The sequence below is a fragment of the Aotus nancymaae genome, unplaced genomic scaffold, assembly GCF_030222135.1.
Source record: "Aotus nancymaae isolate 86718 unplaced genomic scaffold, 86718_ANA_hifiasm-v0.15.2.pri h1tg000062l, whole genome shotgun sequence".
NCBI classification, from domain to species: domain Eukaryota; kingdom Metazoa; phylum Chordata; class Mammalia; order Primates; family Aotidae; genus Aotus; species Aotus nancymaae.
Genome location: NW_026988476.1, coordinates 22841939 through 22859054, shown reverse-complemented (window position 1 = coordinate 22859054; position 17116 = coordinate 22841939). Strand labels below are relative to the sequence as shown.

The 17116-nt window shown below is 38.5% G+C and overlaps 1 protein-coding gene across 1 annotated transcript; it reads left to right on the top strand.

The window, feature by feature from the left end:
• The first annotated feature begins 1018 nt into the window (after positions 1-1018).
• Positions 1019-15891, top strand: GNPNAT1 (glucosamine-phosphate N-acetyltransferase 1). The gene is made up of 6 exons (XM_012451039.3): positions 1019-1179; positions 8283-8450; positions 9784-9846; positions 11391-11518; positions 12553-12614; positions 14561-15891. Exons 2-6 carry the CDS (start codon positions 8297-8299, stop codon positions 14706-14708), a joined length of 555 nt encoding a protein of 184 aa, XP_012306462.1. The 5' UTR covers positions 1019-1179; positions 8283-8296; the 3' UTR covers positions 14709-15891.
• Positions 15892-17116: the final 1225 nt, after the last annotated feature.

Sequence of the window (17116 nt, the reverse complement as noted above, 5' to 3'; positions counted from 1 at the left end):
AACAGAGTTTCGCTCTTGTTGCATAGGCTGGAGTGCAGCGGCGCCATCTCGGCTCATTGCGACCTCTGCCTCCTGGGTTCAAATAATTCTCCTGCCTCAGCCTCCTGAGTAGCTGGAACTATAGGTGCATGCCACCGCGCCCAGCTAATTTTTGTATTTTAGTAGAGACAGGGTTTTGCCATGTTGGCCAGGCTGGTCTGGAACTCCTGACCTCAGGTGATCCACCTGCCTCAGCCTCCCAGGCCAAGTAATTCTTTGTTGTGAGGCGCTGTTCTGCGCATTGTAAGGCGTTTAGCAGTTTTCCCGGCCTCTACTCACCTGTGCCCTCCACCATCTGGAGATTCCGATGGCACCTCTCCCCAGAAGAGAGGCTGAAAATGCTCCATACCTTGCCAACTGTCTCCTGGGAGGCAAAAGTGCTGCAGTTGAGAACCACTGTCCTAACTCATGTTCATCCACTAAGGGTTTGAGGGACTGAGAAATGAAACAATAGTCCCGAAGGAGTAGAATGCGGTGGCCTCAACTCTTAGTTTCATGAAGGCAGGAACTGTGACTCAGAGGCCTGGGGACACGGAGCTCTGAGCTGCCAGCTGGTAGGAAAAGTCCTAATTAATTGACTGAATCATGAGGAGAGGGCAACAAGGGACAAATGGAGAGGGCCAGTGGCCGAGCCTTCTGTCTCAGAATCAAAGAGGCCCACACTGGTCACCCCTCGCGCTGCTGGGCTGACTGCTTGGTATACGTATCTGCAGATAAACCAAGACAATGACGCGGTGGGAAAGGCCTTGGGGAGCGAGGAGGAGGAGTTGGGCGAGCCCAGCTTTGGTCCAGCGGCCACCGCCCCGGGCGCTGACGCGAGCCTCAGGCCCTGCCCCTCGCCCTCCTGGTCCCGCCCCCGCGCCTCGGACCCCGCCCCTCGCCCTCCTGGTCCCGCCTCCGCTTTCCGGGCCCCTCCCCTCGCTCGCGGGGCCTGGGCGGGTGGCGCCTGCGTGAGGGGGCAGAGGAGGGGTGGAGGCGTTGGCGCTGCCACGTCTGGGCCGCGGTTCCCGACTGTGGCGCGGGCGGTGGAGAAGGAGGTGGGGCTGGCGCTGAAGCCGGATCCGGATCTGGTGCTGTGCACCCTGGTTGGGGAGAGTCCGACGCGCCTGGTTAGGAGCGCCGACTGCGGGGCCTCTACGGGTGAGGAGGGACCGTGGCCGGGTGGCGAGAGCGGGACCGTGTGTCCCGAGGGCCGGGGCGGGCCTGCCTTCAGGTTTATCTAACAGGTGTGTCTGGTGCCCCGGTGAGGCCCCTGGGGGTGCTGGGTGGAGGAGCCGGGCGTTGATCCTCGCCAGCTGGGCGCACATGGTGTGGAGCGCAGTTCCCAGGAAGTTGAACGCACGCGCACCTGGAGCAAAGGTTAAGGATGATGGCCAGCGGTCCGGCCATGCGCGGGTTTTGGCCTGGCAGGGCTGGAACAGGGATTGGGGTCGGAACTTCGCTCCCCAGGCTTTCGCGTGGGAAATGAGACAGTTGGTCGCGCTCTCTGCAGCCATCGGTTTTGAATGAGGACGAACGACCCAGGCCCCTTCTCCCCTTCCCCTCTTCCATTCCAGGGCGCATCCGACGGTTGTCGGGAGTCACTGAGACAGGCAGCTGCTCCGAAAACCACCTCCGCACCGACTAGGTCGGCGCTTTCCCCAGGCTACTGAGAGACATCCTTTGTCTCTTTTTTTTTTTCCCCCAGGCTCCTACCCCTAGAAACACCGAGTACTGTACTGCGATTTCTGTTGTAGAAGCTTATGTTTATGTAAGCCAAACTCATTTAAAATTTTCATACAAAATTGAACGGGCGATTATAGGATTCGTTTTGTTAGGATAATCCCTCATGCACGAATCCTAGAATGGATCTCAAGAAATTTATTTAGGCAGGATTTGCCGAATAGGTGAGAAAGAGCTAGCTGTATGGTATGATGATGTAAAGATTGGGGTCTGTTGAGGATCGTAGTAGAGCTCAAGATGCGAAAACCAGAGGATTCTAGCCCAAAGTCACTTATTTGCTGTGTTACCTAGAGGGGCAAGTCTTGGGAGTTCCAGGTGCTCCAGCTTCCTCATCGGTAGACTGGAAATAACGCCTAGATTGTAAAGATCAAATAAACTATGAGAAAATACTTTTGAAAATTCATGCCGTTACAGAATTTAATAAATATGGCCAGGTGTGTTAAAAGTCATTAACAAAATAGATTCAGAATGGATTCTTGTTATCGAAATGATTATAAAATGTATGTAAAGGAATCGAAGTCCGCCCCTTCCCCATTCATCTGTACTTAGAGGGTGCCCCAGAAGCTCTTGAGAAACATATAGGCTTAGGTTTGATTTATATACAGGTTTAGATTTGGCCTTAGATTATGTTTTTAAAATTTGTAGATTGACTTTTAAAATCTTCATCTCCGGTGTCTATTACTTGTTGCTCTCAGTTGCTTGCTTCCAGCAGCAGCCTCTCTCCCCGCTCATGTTCCAGTCTGAGGCTCGGAAGCCTAATTGTTGAAATTTTGTTTAAAAAATATTTAATTTAGTAAAAAAAATTCAATTAATGTGATGACTAGTAAAAATGAACTTGGTGTATGTTTTTTGCGATGTTACTTGTGGCAGTTTGGGAATTTTTTTTTTTTTTTTTTTGTCCTGGATTTTTTGAAATGTGACCTACTGGTAAGTCTTATTCGTTATTCATTCATTAGGCGTTATTGGGCTAGGGTTAGGCATAAGCCTGTCTTCTAAATGTGTGCTAATTTAGCAGTTAATCAGAAAAGGTTCTGAGGAATACTTAAGGAGGGTTAGTGTTTTCTTTTTTTATTTTTAAAGTTAATCTAGAAACTTTAAAGACCCTAATGATATGATGAGATTTCCGCTTCAAGCAATTGTGCAATTTTATTTGCAGAAATTTCCTAGTTTTGCAGTATCTGGGGTACCTAAAGATGCTAAAAGATTATTTATATAAAATTACCTATTTAATTATGTTCTAAAACCCTTTGGATCCGAGTATCAAGTCATATTTTGCTTTACCTTGCCCAGTATATTAGTTGGGCATCAGGAGAATTTTACCGTTTGAGGATAAAGTGGGCCTTCAGTATGGCTGTTTTGTAAAGTGGCTTATAAAAACAATTTTGATGTTTATTTCTGATTGTTTGGTTAACAGAATCTTATTTCACTCTGGAATGCTTTGTTTAATGTTTCTAAGTGCTGCTTATGACTTAATTTTTAACTCTTGTACAACAATAAGGTAGGGAATTTATCTACTCTAGTACATCTTCAGTGTAATAATGGTTAAGAGCAGAGTCTGAAGTCATTACTACCTAGCAGGACTGGCTACGTAATTTGTGATAATCCAAATTAAAATGTAGGTTCTTTGTTAAAAAATTAAGAATATCAAAACAGTGGCAGCAGGGTATTAAACTAAGTGCAGTGCCCTGTGTAACGGCACAGGTCAGGGGCTTCTGAAGCCGGCCCTATTGACTCATTTTGAATCCTCACTCTGTCCCTTGTTGGCACTTTAACCTTGAGCAAGTTACTGTTCCTGCTTCCTTATCTGTAAAATTGGGATAATAATGATACATCGTTCATTGTATTTTTAAGAGTTAACATATAGAAAGTTTTCAATAAGTGTTAGCCAATATTATGTATTTTTATGATCAGTCATGGAATAGGACCGTCTCATTAAAGTACAGGAAAATATTTGTACTTCCTGGTTAAAATTCATTAGTTAAGGGTTCCATAATCCTAGTTGTTTTCCTGTATACTTCTATCCTCATGAAAATTATTAACCCTATTTTTCATGTTTTCTAGACTATATTTTTATTGTAAATACAGACAACTTTATAGGAAAAAGGAATCTAGTTAAATGTTAATGTTGACTTAAATTCTCTTTGAGTTTTCTTTAAACTTTGTAGTTACAACTATATGTTTAATAGCATGACCAAAATGTTTCAATAGTGTGCTGCCTCGAGGAATTTACATTTTTAATACTGTACACATTTCACTTTATTAATAAATACTTAGCCTGTTTATCTACATACCTGAAAAACAATGTTGCTACCTACCTTTCAGATGCGATTACACACAAAAACCTCAAGGGTCCAATTACCAGGGACAGACACTAAAACATGTCGACTCAAATTCATCTATTAAAATCATGTTTTGGCTGGGCGTGCTGGCTCACGCTTGTAATTCCAGAACTTTGGGAGGCTGAAGAGGGAGGATCACTTGAGGTCAGGAGTTCAAGTGCAACATTGCAAAAACCCCATCTCTACTATAAATGCAAAAATTAGCCAGGTGTGATGGTATGAGCCTGTAGTCCCAGCTACTTGGGAAGCTGAGGTGGGAGAATCACTTGAGCCCAGGAGTTCAAGGCTGCAGTGAGCTATGAATTGCACCACTGCATTCCAGGGTAGGCAAGAGAGTGAGACCCTGTCTCAAAACAGACTAAAACAAAAATCTTATTTTGAATGGATACTAAACTTGTTAAATTTGAAGTTTTTGTTTGATCATGACAATTTCTACATTTTCCTTAATATTGTTAGAACTAGGTACAGTGTGTGCAGCATAATTTGATCTGAATCCTCTTGTGTGTGTTGGGGGGGACCTCTTAGCAGTCTACATTATAAATTACGTTGTTACTCTTTTCTATCCATGAATGCTAACTTTTGGTTTAACATAAACATAAGCGCCTGTCATTTTTTTTTGTAGTCCCTGTACCCAGAACAGTGCCTGATTCATGAACTAAAGGTGAAAAAAATGAACAAGAATTTATAAACTTGAGTTTTAAATTTATTGCTAACTAGCATATATCTTACTGCGTATTTAACAGTATGCCAGGCACTGCTAAGTGCTTGCTTGCATACAGTAATGCATTTCATTCTTCCAATAATTTCATCTCCACTTTACAAATAAGGAAACTAGAACTTAAGAACTTAATTACCTTAGTAATTATACCGTTGACATTTGAACACCAAGTTTGATTCCAAAGCTCATGCTCCTTTTATGGCTAGGTTTAAACCCTGACTCTCGGAATTTTGTGACCTTGGGCAAGTTACTTAACATTTTCTCACCTATTGAAATGTAGGTAATAACCATGCCTAACCTATAGGATGGTTGAAATAAATGAACTATTAAAGTTCTTTGAACAGTCTGGCACATAAGAAGTGCTGAGCAAGTGTTAACTTCTATTGTTATATCACATCACATTATCTTCCCATAACTATATTGCAGCATTATTTATATAGTTGCATAGGATTACACATGCAGAAACTTAGTATCCATGTTTAAGGAAAAGTTAAGAATATATGCCCTAAAGCATATTGTGACTTATGAAATAAGGAACAATTGGGAGTTCCATTATTGGGCAAATTGTTCTCTCATTAAAATATAGTTTCTTGGCCGGGGCTGGGGAGGGAGTTGGTGGCTCATGCCTGTAATCCCAGCACTTTAGGAGGCTGAGGAGGGCGGATCACCTGAGGTCAGGAGTTCAAGACCAGCCTGACCAACGTGGAGAAACCCAGTCTGTACTAAAAATACAAAACTACCCATCGTGGTGGCACATGCCTGTAATACCAGCTACTCGGAAGCCTGAGGCAGGAGAATCACTTGAACCTGGGAAGCAGAGGTTGCTATGAGCCGAGATAGTGCCATTGCATTCCAGTCTGGGCAACAAGAGCAAAACTCCATCTCAAAAAAATAAATTAATTAAAAATATATATATATATATATATAAATATATATATATATATATATATATATATAGAGAGAGAGAGAGAGAGAGAGAGTATTTCTTTAACTGGGTATAGAAGTAAGTTGGAGGCTGCTTTTTTTTTTTGATCTCTAATCCAAAAATCCAAAATGCTCAAAAATTTGAAACTTTATTGGAGGCCAACATAATGACACAAGTGGAAAATTCCACACCTGATTTATGTACAAAAACTTTTCCATGCACAAAATTATTTAAGATAGTGTGTAAAATATTTATGCTATGTGTATAAGGTGTATATGAAACACAAATGAATTTTGTTTTGACTTGGGTCCCATCCCCAAGATATCTCATTATATATATGCAAATATCCCCAAATCTGGAAAAAAAAAATCCAAAATCTGAAACATTTCTAGTCCCAAGCATTTTGGATAAGGGATACTCAACTTGTAATTGTTGGGAAGCATTTGATTCTTTTAGCAACTCTGTGCTCCACAGAAGGCCCTGACCCATTTTATGCTTTATATGATTTGTTTTTCATCCTCCTGTCATTACTTCTCTGTTATTTAGTCTCAGTTTTCAAACACTACAACTAGGGAGAACCTGATCATTTCTAAATGTTCAAAATAGAGGGGGAAATACCATGATCACTTTTCAGTAGCATGAAAAACACTGGCTATTTTCAAGCTGCTTAGATGCAACTGAGAAACTTACACTATACATTTTTATTTTAATTTTATTTTTTGAGATGGAGTTTTGCTCTTGTTGCCCAGGCTGGAATGCAGTAGTGTGATCTTGGCTCACTGCAACCTCCACCTTCTGGGTTCAAGTGATTCTTCTGCCTCAGCCTCCCAAGTAGCTGGGATTACAGGTGTCCACCACCACACCTGGCTAATTTTGTATATTTAGTAGAGACAGGGTTTCGCCATGTTGGTCAGGCTGGTCTCGAACCCCTGACCTCAGGTCATCCACCCATCTCCCAAAGTGCTAGGATTACAGGTGTGAGCCACCGTGCCTGGCCCACACAATAGATTTTTAGAAAACTTGCTATGAAAACAAATAGACACTCTTAGTGTATATCTATCATAGCCAAGGTCAAGTATTTCTGAGAATACAGAAAATAATTTGAGCCTGTTCATCAGTTATCTTCTGTTTATGATTCATTTTTTTTTTTAAGCTACATGCCCAGTAAGTTTTCTTTAGTGGCAAGGAAGACTAAGAGATTACTTTTTTTATATATATACATTTTTTCCCCCTTGCAATTTCCTGTTGAAAATAATAAATTCATGCCAGGCACTGTGGCTCATGCCTGTAATCCCAGCACTTTGGAAGGCTGAGGCAGGTGGATCATGAGGTCAGGAGTTCGAGACCAGCCTGGCCAAGATGGTGAAAACCCCGTGTCTACTAAAAGTACAAAAATTAGCCAGGTGCGGTGGCAGGCACCTGTAGTCCCAGCTACTTGGGAGGCTGAGGCAGGATAATTGCTTGAACCCGGGAGGCAGAGGTTGCAGTGAGCTGAGATTGTGCCACTGCACTGCAGCCTGGATGACAGAGCAAGGCTCCATCTCAAAAAAAAAAAAAAAAAAAAAAAAAAAGAGAAAGAAAATAATAAATCCAAGGACATAATGTAAAAAATTTAAGAGCCCATGAAAAGTCAGCTATTCATTAGTAGCACCAACCCAGAGGAAAAAACATACTTTAAAAAACCTGATAATACCGGGCTCGGTAGCTCGTGCCTGTAATCCCAGCACTTTGGGAGGCCAAGGTAGGCTGATCACCTGAGGTTGGGAGTTCAATAGTTTGAGACCAGCCTGGCTAAAATGGTGAAACCCCATCTCTATTAAAAATACAAAAAATTGGCCAGGCAAGGTGGCTCATGCCTGTAATCCCAGCACTTTGGGAGGCTCAGGCAGGCAGATCACCTGAGGTCAGGAGTTCGAGACCAGCCTGACTAACAGAGCATCCCCGTCTCTACTAAAAATACAAAAAATTAGTTGGGTATGGTGGCACATGCCTATAATCCCAGCTACTCAGGAGGCTGAGGCACAAGAATTGCTTGAACCCAGGAGGTGGAGGTTGCGGTGAGCTGAGGCCATGCCATTGCACTCCAGCCTGGGCAGTAAGAGCAAAACTCCGTCTGAAAAAAAAAAATTAGCTGGGCATGGTAGCAGGTGCCTGTAATCCCTGCTCTTCAGGAGGCTGAGGCAGGAGAAACACTTGAATCCAGGAACTGGAAATTGCACTACAGCCTGGTGACAGAGCAAGACTCCATGTCCCAAAAAAAAAAAAAAAAAAAAAAAAAAAGACCTGATAATAAATGAGATTTTGTAGTTTAAAACTTACTAATTTAGTCACTTATCCATTTTCTATCTGATAGTAGGCATTTTTCAATTTATCTGTAGTTGTGATATTTAATGTTAGATTCAAGACAGGTTGCAGTAAAATATCTCGAATATCTGCTAAAGGAATGCTTCTAATTGCATTAATTTATATTAACTTTCTCAACAATCATAATTTTCCTTCTATTAAATAAAATGAGTTAATATTTAAATTCTTATTTTAGAACTTACTAGAAAGATGAAACCTGATGAAACTCCAATGTTTGACCCAAGTCTACTCAAAGAAGTGGACTGGAGTCAGAATACAGCTACATTTTCTCCAGCTATTTCCCCAACACATCCTGGAGAAGGCTTGGTTTTGAGGCCTCTTTGTACTGCTGATTTAAATAGAGGTAATGTACTCAGTTACCAATCTTGTGTAAAATTAGAGTTAGCCCTTCCATTTTCTCTATGAACATTATGATGTGGATACTTTTTTTTTTAATATTTGACTTTTGTACTTTTTTTGTATAATTCTTAATTTTTAAAGTGACAGACACTCAATACCAATAAGTATGTTTCATGGCTAAGACCAAATATTACTATGAAACATTTAAAATGACTTAAATGCAACATCACTCCTTCCTAAATAAGCCAAGATTTCCCATTAACAAAAAATGAAATTATCATACATAATGACACATAAGGAGTAATCTTAAGAAGCTGGTTAGGGAATTAAGGTGTAAATAATTTTCCTTGGATACGTTAAAGGGTTTTTCTACACTTATTTCTTTTTTTTAACCTCCAAATTCTCCAAGTGAATTTCCTTAACCTTTGGTAATTAAAAGTCAGCTTTGTACTTTTCACAATTTTCTCTTTGCTAGACAGCATGAAGGACCTAATTTTGGCCTAATTAATTATTGTGTGTAGTAAAGTTAAGATTTTCAGCTGGACACAGTGGCTCATGCCTGTAATCCCAGCACTTTGGGAGGTTGAGGCAGGCAGATCACGAAGTCAGTAGTTTGAGACCAGCCTGACCAACATGGTGAAACCGCGTCTCTACCAAAAATACCAAAATTAGCGGGGTGTGGTGGCACAAGGCTGTAGTCCCAGCTACTCAGGAGGCCAAGGCAGGATAATCAGTTGAACCTGGAAGGCGGATGTTGCGGTGAGCCAAGATTGCCCCACTGGGACTCTAGCCAGGGTGACAGAGCGAGCCTCCATCTCAAAAAAAAAAAAAAAAAAAAAAAAAAGGATTTTCAAAATTCCAGGTATAGCGTTCACATTAATTTCAGATAACACTAGTGTAATTAACTAGAAATTACTATTTTAAAGACTGTAATCTCAACAATGTTACATATACTTTAATTTACAAATATCATATTTGGCCATATTGTACCTTTAAGTAAAACCAAATATATATTTGGGAAAATTTGGCATCCTTTTCATTGAACTTAATGTAAAATATAAAACATTGAAAAATGTTTGTTCTGGGTCTATAAATACTGGATATTCAGGTCAGCACTATTTAAAACATCTTATGCAGGTAAAAGCATTGGTAAAACCTGTTATTTTTGTTGTTGTGATATGTAGTAATTATAGAAGAATAGGGTTTATTTTAATAATTAAAAGATGATTATAGAAAGTTCTGAATAACTGCCCATAAACCCACCTGCTTAACATATTGCTTCTTTTCATACTCTGTCTTGTCCTCTTCTCATAATTTGAAATGTTTTTCAAAACTAGGTTTCTTTAAGGTATTGGGTCAGCTAACAGAGACTGGAGTTGTCAGCCCTGAACAATTTATGAGTAAGTACTATAGCCTCTTTTTCCTGAAATAAAGGGAAACCTGATTTCAGTTTTGTTTAGAGCTGTTTAGTGCTCACTTCTGTTTTTGTTCAAATAGCTGGAAATTATTCAAAGAACAAATTAGCTATTTTCTTATTTAAATGTTTAATGTGGCTGAGTCATTCTAGAATTCCAAATGTACCAGTAACTTTGTTTTGCAAAATATCTGACTACTTTATTAGATAATTACTGTAGAATAGGACCTAGGTGGTTGCTCTAGAGATTTTTTTTTTGTAGTATTTCCCTTATTTTGATTATTTACAGAAATTTTATTACTGAATCAAAAATGTAAGAGCATACGTTTTAAATTTATTTTGAGGTTTATTTGTATTGAAGTTTAAGGTTAGCAGGTATCTTAAGAGTTAATCTAACCCCCCTCTTTTAGACATATGAGAAAATGGGAGTCTAGACTAGAGATCCAAAGACTTACCCAAGATCACAGGTAGTTACTGCTATGAAGAGGAATAAAACCTTAATTCTGTCCAGTGCCCTACCACTGCTTTCTCCTGTTTTAACCAACACTGCTTTTTCCCATTATAATGGTAATGAAGTATTATTAATTCATTATTACTAAATATTTAGTAATATTTAATAGCTGAGGAATTATAATTCTTCATTTCCTTATAATAGATAATTTTGTATTGAACTCTATTTGACCCTTCTGAGAATGAGGGCCATTATTCTCTGATTCTCATTGTTTATTTTCATTTATTGAATTTATCTTTTTCCCATTTTAGATCTGTATCTGGAATGAGACTATAGAAATTAACAATGAAAGACTATTAGCCTCAGTTTTTATTCCTGAATTTCTCTTTGCGTGCACATCAATTAGATAGGAAACCATGTTATTTCAGCAATAGTACTGAAAATCCATTGAGGAGAAGTATCTTTGCAACTATTTGCTATGCGACTTGGAAGTTACTTGGAAACAGATTATGTTTTACCTCCTTTGCAAGGTGCTCTCAAAGCAAACAAGAGCAAGTCATGTTATCACAAAACACTTTCGATCACAAAGGGAAAATTGAAAGCTGTTTTGTAAAAATATTTTGAAACCAAAGACAAAAATTCTAGAATTGAGCCGTGTAAACATGCTCCTCTTAAAATGGGCAGATTTTTGTTATATTTGAATATCTATTGAGTATAAAGGTTAAAGAAATCTAAAGTAAGTAAATGAAGAAATTGAATTTTTCATTAGTCAGTCATGGAAGTGGCAACATCAGCCATTTACTTGTATTTTAAGTGCTGATCATCTTATCTTAAAAACAGCTATGTTAGTCTTTATTTTGCTAGCGGATATTTTGAATGTATATAGGGTATATTCCAATTGATACTAATTGCTGATATTTCAACTACTTGGTAATATTTTCTTTAGAAATGGAAAGTAAATTCCTATGGTAAAATAGCTTTAAATATTTAGTAATTAAGTCAGCTAATCCTAGTATTTTTCTGGCTCCCCATAAAGTTGAATGTCTACTATGTAACATTTTGTTGTCCAATTTCCACAGAATCTTTTGAGCATATGAAGAAATCTGGGGATTATTATGTTACAGTTGTAGAAGATGTGACTCTAGGACAGATTGTTGCTACAGCAACTCTGATAATAGAACATAAATTCATCCATTCCTGTGCTAAGGTATGTGCTCACAGTAATGCTTATAAGTAAAATGAACAAGTGTTTTCTAGCACAACTGGCTTTGAGTTTCCATTAGACAAATCTGTTTTCTCACTGCTTTTCAGTACTTCTTAGAAATATTTTTCCCAGTGTGTTCTGGGTGCTTTAAGAAAAAAACTGTATTAACAGTATGAATTGTATGCTAAAATTATTATGTGTAAGTGAATCAATTTGATATAGCCATAGAGAAACCAAACTATTTAGCAGTAATGCACAAAACCTCTAATGTTACTCTTTTAAGAAAACAATACTTTGAATACACATTAGCACAAATTTCTGTTTCCAAATGGTATCAGACTATTATTCTGTCCTAATATATCTAGTGCATGTAGTGCCCTTTCAGCCCTCAATAACTCATAATAAAGAGAGAAAACTTTAGTAATTCAGTAAGAATAAGGTAGGAACACTTGGGATGTGTTGTATGACACTTAAGAATTTTGGTGGGGTTTCTGTACTAGACATTAATTTTATTTGGCTATCTAAAGTAACTGCTAAGCAAGGAGTAGAATGATGGATATATTCATGAAAAGGCAACATTTTGGTGATGTTGATTCTGATACTTGTTTAAAGACAATGGGGTGGGAAGGTTAGGGACATAGCCAAAACAAGTTTAGCCCACAAGTTGACTCATACTATTTCCTCTAGTAAGTAAAAACATCTTTAACATCTTTAAATTATTAACTTTTAATAGTAGTACTCTTATACTAGTAGGAAACAAACTTTTGGGCTAATCACATTTGCCCCAGCCTCTCTGTCATATTTAAAAACGAAGGAAATGTTCAAGTATTACAGAATATTCTGTGATCTCTAATTCTCGTAAGTCATAGAAATAAATACTGAAACAGCCTTCACCGTATAATATTTTTTGCATTTTGGTTTCTGTGAAGTTTAAGTTTACAAAATATACTTCTTATTATCAGTAAATTCTTACTAACTCGTTTTAGCTGAAAACAAAAGTAAATGCTTACTCCTTTAAACAATGTAAATATTTTCAGAGAGGAAGAGTAGAAGATGTTGTCGTTAGTGATGAATGCAGAGGAAAGCAGCTTGGCAAATTGTAAGTAGGCAGAAACAAGGTAATTCTGGATAAATTTTGTTCCAGTTTAGTTTCTTATGAAGATACTTGTTTGAAGTTCTTTTTGGCTTCATTAATTCTGAACTCATTCTCACTCCAAAAGTTTAGACTGAATTTCATGAAGAAATAAAGTATTATACATATTTTGCCTTAAAGTTTGAAAATTGGAAGTATACTTGTTTACAGACAGTAATATCTTTAAATTATTAACTTTTATAGTAATACTCTCATATAGTAGGAGACAAACTTTTGGGCTAATCACATTTGCCCCAGCTTCTCTGTCATATTTAATAACAAAGGAAATGTACAACTATTACAGAATATTCTATGATCTGTCATTCTCGTAAGTTGTAGACATACATACTGAAACAGCCTTCACTGTATAATCTCCTCTGTGTTTATCTAAATCATTTAAAATAAGTGACACTGATTTATTGTCTATTTTATAAGAACTTGCTATAATTTATACTTTTCAGTTTTTGAGACAGGTCTGTTTTTTGTTAGTTTGTTGTGAGATGGAGTCTCACTCTGTTGCCCAGGCTGGAGTGCAGTGGCCTGATCTCGGCTCACTGCAACCTGTGCCTCTCAGGTTCAAGCGATTCTCCTGCCTCAGCCTCCTGAGCCACTGGGACTACAGGCACACGCCACCACACCTGGCTAATTTTTGTATTTTAATTAGAGATGGGTTTTACCATGTTGGTCAGGCTGATCTAGAACTCCAGACCTCATGATCCACCCGCGTAGGCCTCCCAAAGTGCTGGGATTACAGGCGTGAACCACGTCGCCTGGCCAAGTTTGTAGATCTTTATAGTTTTTATGCTCCAAGGCATTTAGATCCATGCTTTAATACTGGGGTTGGATTCACAAAGAGTTTGTATAGATGTAGACTTGATTTGTTTCTAGTTCATATTAATTAGACCAATCTTGAGGTAATCTGATACATACCTTCGTAAATATTAAAGTAGCTTTAAAAATGCACTCATTTTATGTGGGAATGTTGACTGTTCCTAAGTTGTTTAAATAGATTAAATAACTTTAACAAAATAATTTTGGTCTCTATTTTTTTGAGACAGAGTTTCGCTCTTGTTGCCTAGGCTGGAGTGCAATGATGTGATCTTGGATCACCGCAACTTCTGCCTCCCGGGTTCAAGTGATTCTCCTGCCTCAGCCTCAGCCTCAGTAGTTGGGATTACAGGCATGCGCCACCACACCGGGCTAATTTTTTTTGTATTTTTAGTAAAGCCGGGGTTTCTCCATGTTGGTCAGGTTGGTCTTGAACTCCCAGCCTCAGGTGATCAACCCACCTGGGCCTCAGCTAGGATTACAGATACGAATCACCACTCCTGGCCTTAAATTTCATTTTTAAAGAGGGCTTAGGGGGAGTTTAGTATTTGTCCTATTTATTAGTGAGCTGGAGATTACTAGATATATTTGACTCTAATGCTTTGGTGATTTAAATGCTTATCAACTTACAGGAATGCAATGGGAAAAGCCATAATAAAAGCCTATTTCCTTTTTTTTTTTTTTTTCTTTTGAGATAGAGTTTCGCTCTTGTTACCCAGGCTGGAGTGCAATGGCGCGATCTCGGCTCACCACAACCTCTGCCTCCTGGGTTCAGGCAATTCTCCTGCCTCAGTCTCCTGAGTAGTTGGGATTACAGGCACGCGCCACCATGCCCAGCTAATTTTTTGTATTTTTAGTAGAGATGGGGTTTCACCATGTTGACCAGGATGGTCTCAATCTCTTGACCTCGTGATCCACCCGCCTCGACCTCCCAAAGTGCTGGGATTACAGGCGTGAGCCACTGCACCTGGCCTAAAAGCCTATTTCTAAGAAAACTGAAGTTTTATAACATTAATTCATAGTTACTAAAATCAATTTTTATTAATAAATGCTATCTCCTCACCCTCCTCATTTTTAAATTTCAGGTTATTATCAACCCTTACTTTGCTCAGCAAGAAACTGAACTGTTACAAGATTACCCTTGAATGTCTACCACAAAATGTTGGTTTCTATAAAAAGTTTGGATATACTGTATCTGAAGAAAACTACATGTGTCGGAGGTTTCTCAAGTAAAAGTCTTATAAGAAAATTGTCAAAGGAGCTAATGCTACAAGGCTACACTCTTCCTAGAGTTGAAATGTTTTGTTGCTGCAGTCGAGTGACCTCCATAAATACTGGACTGAAAAAACACTGTAATACTACAAGTGTAATGACATTTAGATGATTACTTTGGGCTGGTGGGACATGCTGTGAATTTAGATTACAAATGAATATTATAAAGGGGATGATTTTTAACCAAAGGAATATATTTTTAACTTGAATTTTCTTGCATCATATTTTTCTAAAAGTATGGCTTCATTTCTTGGTAGTCAAGAGTATGGGTAATAAGGAGTTATATGTCTGCTATATGTGTTGCTCATAAAAAAAGTATATATTGAGTAAGGCTGTTTCTTATCACATGCATAAAATTAAATATTTTTGTTTCAAAGAAACATCTCAATACACTTAGGGGTGTATTGTTTCCCACATATTAAGTCAGACTGGATAAATTAGTTATTAGAACTAAACATAGTGTAGTCCAACATTCATTGATCCCAATACAGGCAAACAACCTGGCCAGCCTTTTAAAGTAGAAGAAATGAAAATTATTTGACAAGATTAAAAGTAAAAAATTTAAACGTTTTACTAAAAGTTTATATAAATATATGTAGATAAAAAGTACCACTTATCTGTGAATTATAATTATTCATTTGCTAAAAACACCTAAGAGCAATTATAGTGGGACATCTAAGATACTTTTTAAACAGTGAATTAGCAAACCCAGCATATGTATTTCTACCCTGTTTTTCTTTTCATGGGTATCTGAAGCCTCTCTTCTGAGTAAGTTTTTTCAAAAATGAACTATCACAAAATTGAATGAAATACAATACTTAAAAATGTGTTTTACTGGATTTGCCAAATTCGTAAAATGTTGATGGAAGCTTTACTTTTTAATGTGATTATAATGGCACTATTTTGGTCATCATCCTGTTTAATTTATCTTAATTATTTTTAAAGTTGAAGTAAGAATTAAATACTTTAATGGTTCCAATCTTTTGCATTCCATATTACATTAAACCTGTTCATATGTGAGTAGTCTTCTGTTAGAATCACATCTGTGCTTATTCTTGAGTCTGCTATTGAACTATTAGGTTAAGTCATAATTCATAAACTATTAGTTTTATGTGCTCTTTGTAAAACGAACTTGCAAAGAAAATACCAGTGTTTCTCATCGCTTTGACTCATGCCACATCATCTGGATTTTGGATTTCCCTCCATGCAGTCAGCTATATAGTTGGCTTTCCAAAACAACAAATCCTTCACCAAGAGTGCACTACTTACCTACTTATGACCTATCCAGACGAACTGATCTGTCCTTAGTGAAAAGCAACAAAGCTAGTTCTGTCTTTTCAGAAGTCCTACTACACTCTTGGCAAAGAGTAGTTTTTATCAGGTAAATTCTGGTAATTAAAAACATGTTAAAAAAAATTAGCCTAGTAAAAGGCAAAATTAAATGCTTGTTTACCTTTCTTACCACTGAACAATTTGAGTTAAAATCGTTAACAAGGATGGCATGTAAGTAAATCCCTTTAAGCAGTGTTCCTAAGATCATCTCTTAAATCCTCCCATAGGAAATAGAATTACAGGTAAGGTACACCATACAAAACTTGTCATTGAGGACAATGGTGATCTGTAGTTTTAGTTGAGCATGTTTATGATTTTTGAAGCCATTTGGTGAGTAAATGTAAATACGAAAAAATGCTATATAAAACACTTCTTATACTTCTTAACTATTCCTTGTGGAGCAGGACTACTCCACAGGCAGTGTACCCACAGTAGCCTCTTTTTTTTTAATTCTTTGAGACAAGGTCTCACTCTGTTGCCCAGGCTGGAGTGTAGGGGCACAATCACCATGCACTGCCACCACAATCTCCTGGGCTCAAGTGATCCTTCTACTTCAGCCTCCCAAGTAGCTGGGACTACAGGTATATGCCACCATACCCAGCTAATTTTTTTGTAGAGATGGGGTCTGTGTTGCCCAGGCTGGTCTCAAACTCCTGGGCTCAAGTGATCTCCCGCCTCAGCCTCCCAAAGTGCTAGGATGACAGGTGTGAGCCACTGCACCTGGCCCACATTTTTATAAGAGACAGTATCCCACTCCGTCACTCAGGTTGTAATCCAGTGGTGTGATCATATCTCACTGCATCCTCCAATTCTTGGGCTCAAGCCATCCATCCTGACTCAGCCTCTCCAGTAGCTGGTACCACAGGTGTGTGCCATCCATCTGGCTTTAAATTTTTCTGTAGAGGTGGGGTCTCACTATTGCTCAAACTAGTCTTAAACTCCTGGGCTCAAGTGATCTTCTGCCTCAGCCTCTAGAGTATCTGGGATTACATGTGTGACCCACCGGGTCTGGCTGTTCACATTTTTGAGCACTATTT

What these genes read in the sequence shown, in the direction of transcription:
- GNPNAT1 (XM_012451039.3), top strand. Translation starts at nt 8,297, where the DNA reads ATGAAACCTGATGAAACTCCAATGTTTGACCCAAGTCTACTCAAAGAA. An exon ending in TCATCCATTCCTGTGCTAAG is followed by an intron (nt 11,519 to 12,552) that starts GTATGTGCTCAC and finishes AAATATTTTCAG; the next exon opens with AGAGGAAGAGTAGAAGATGT. An exon ending in GGAAAGCAGCTTGGCAAATT is followed by an intron (nt 12,615 to 14,560) that starts GTAAGTAGGCAG and finishes TTTAAATTTCAG; the next exon opens with GTTATTATCAACCCTTACTT.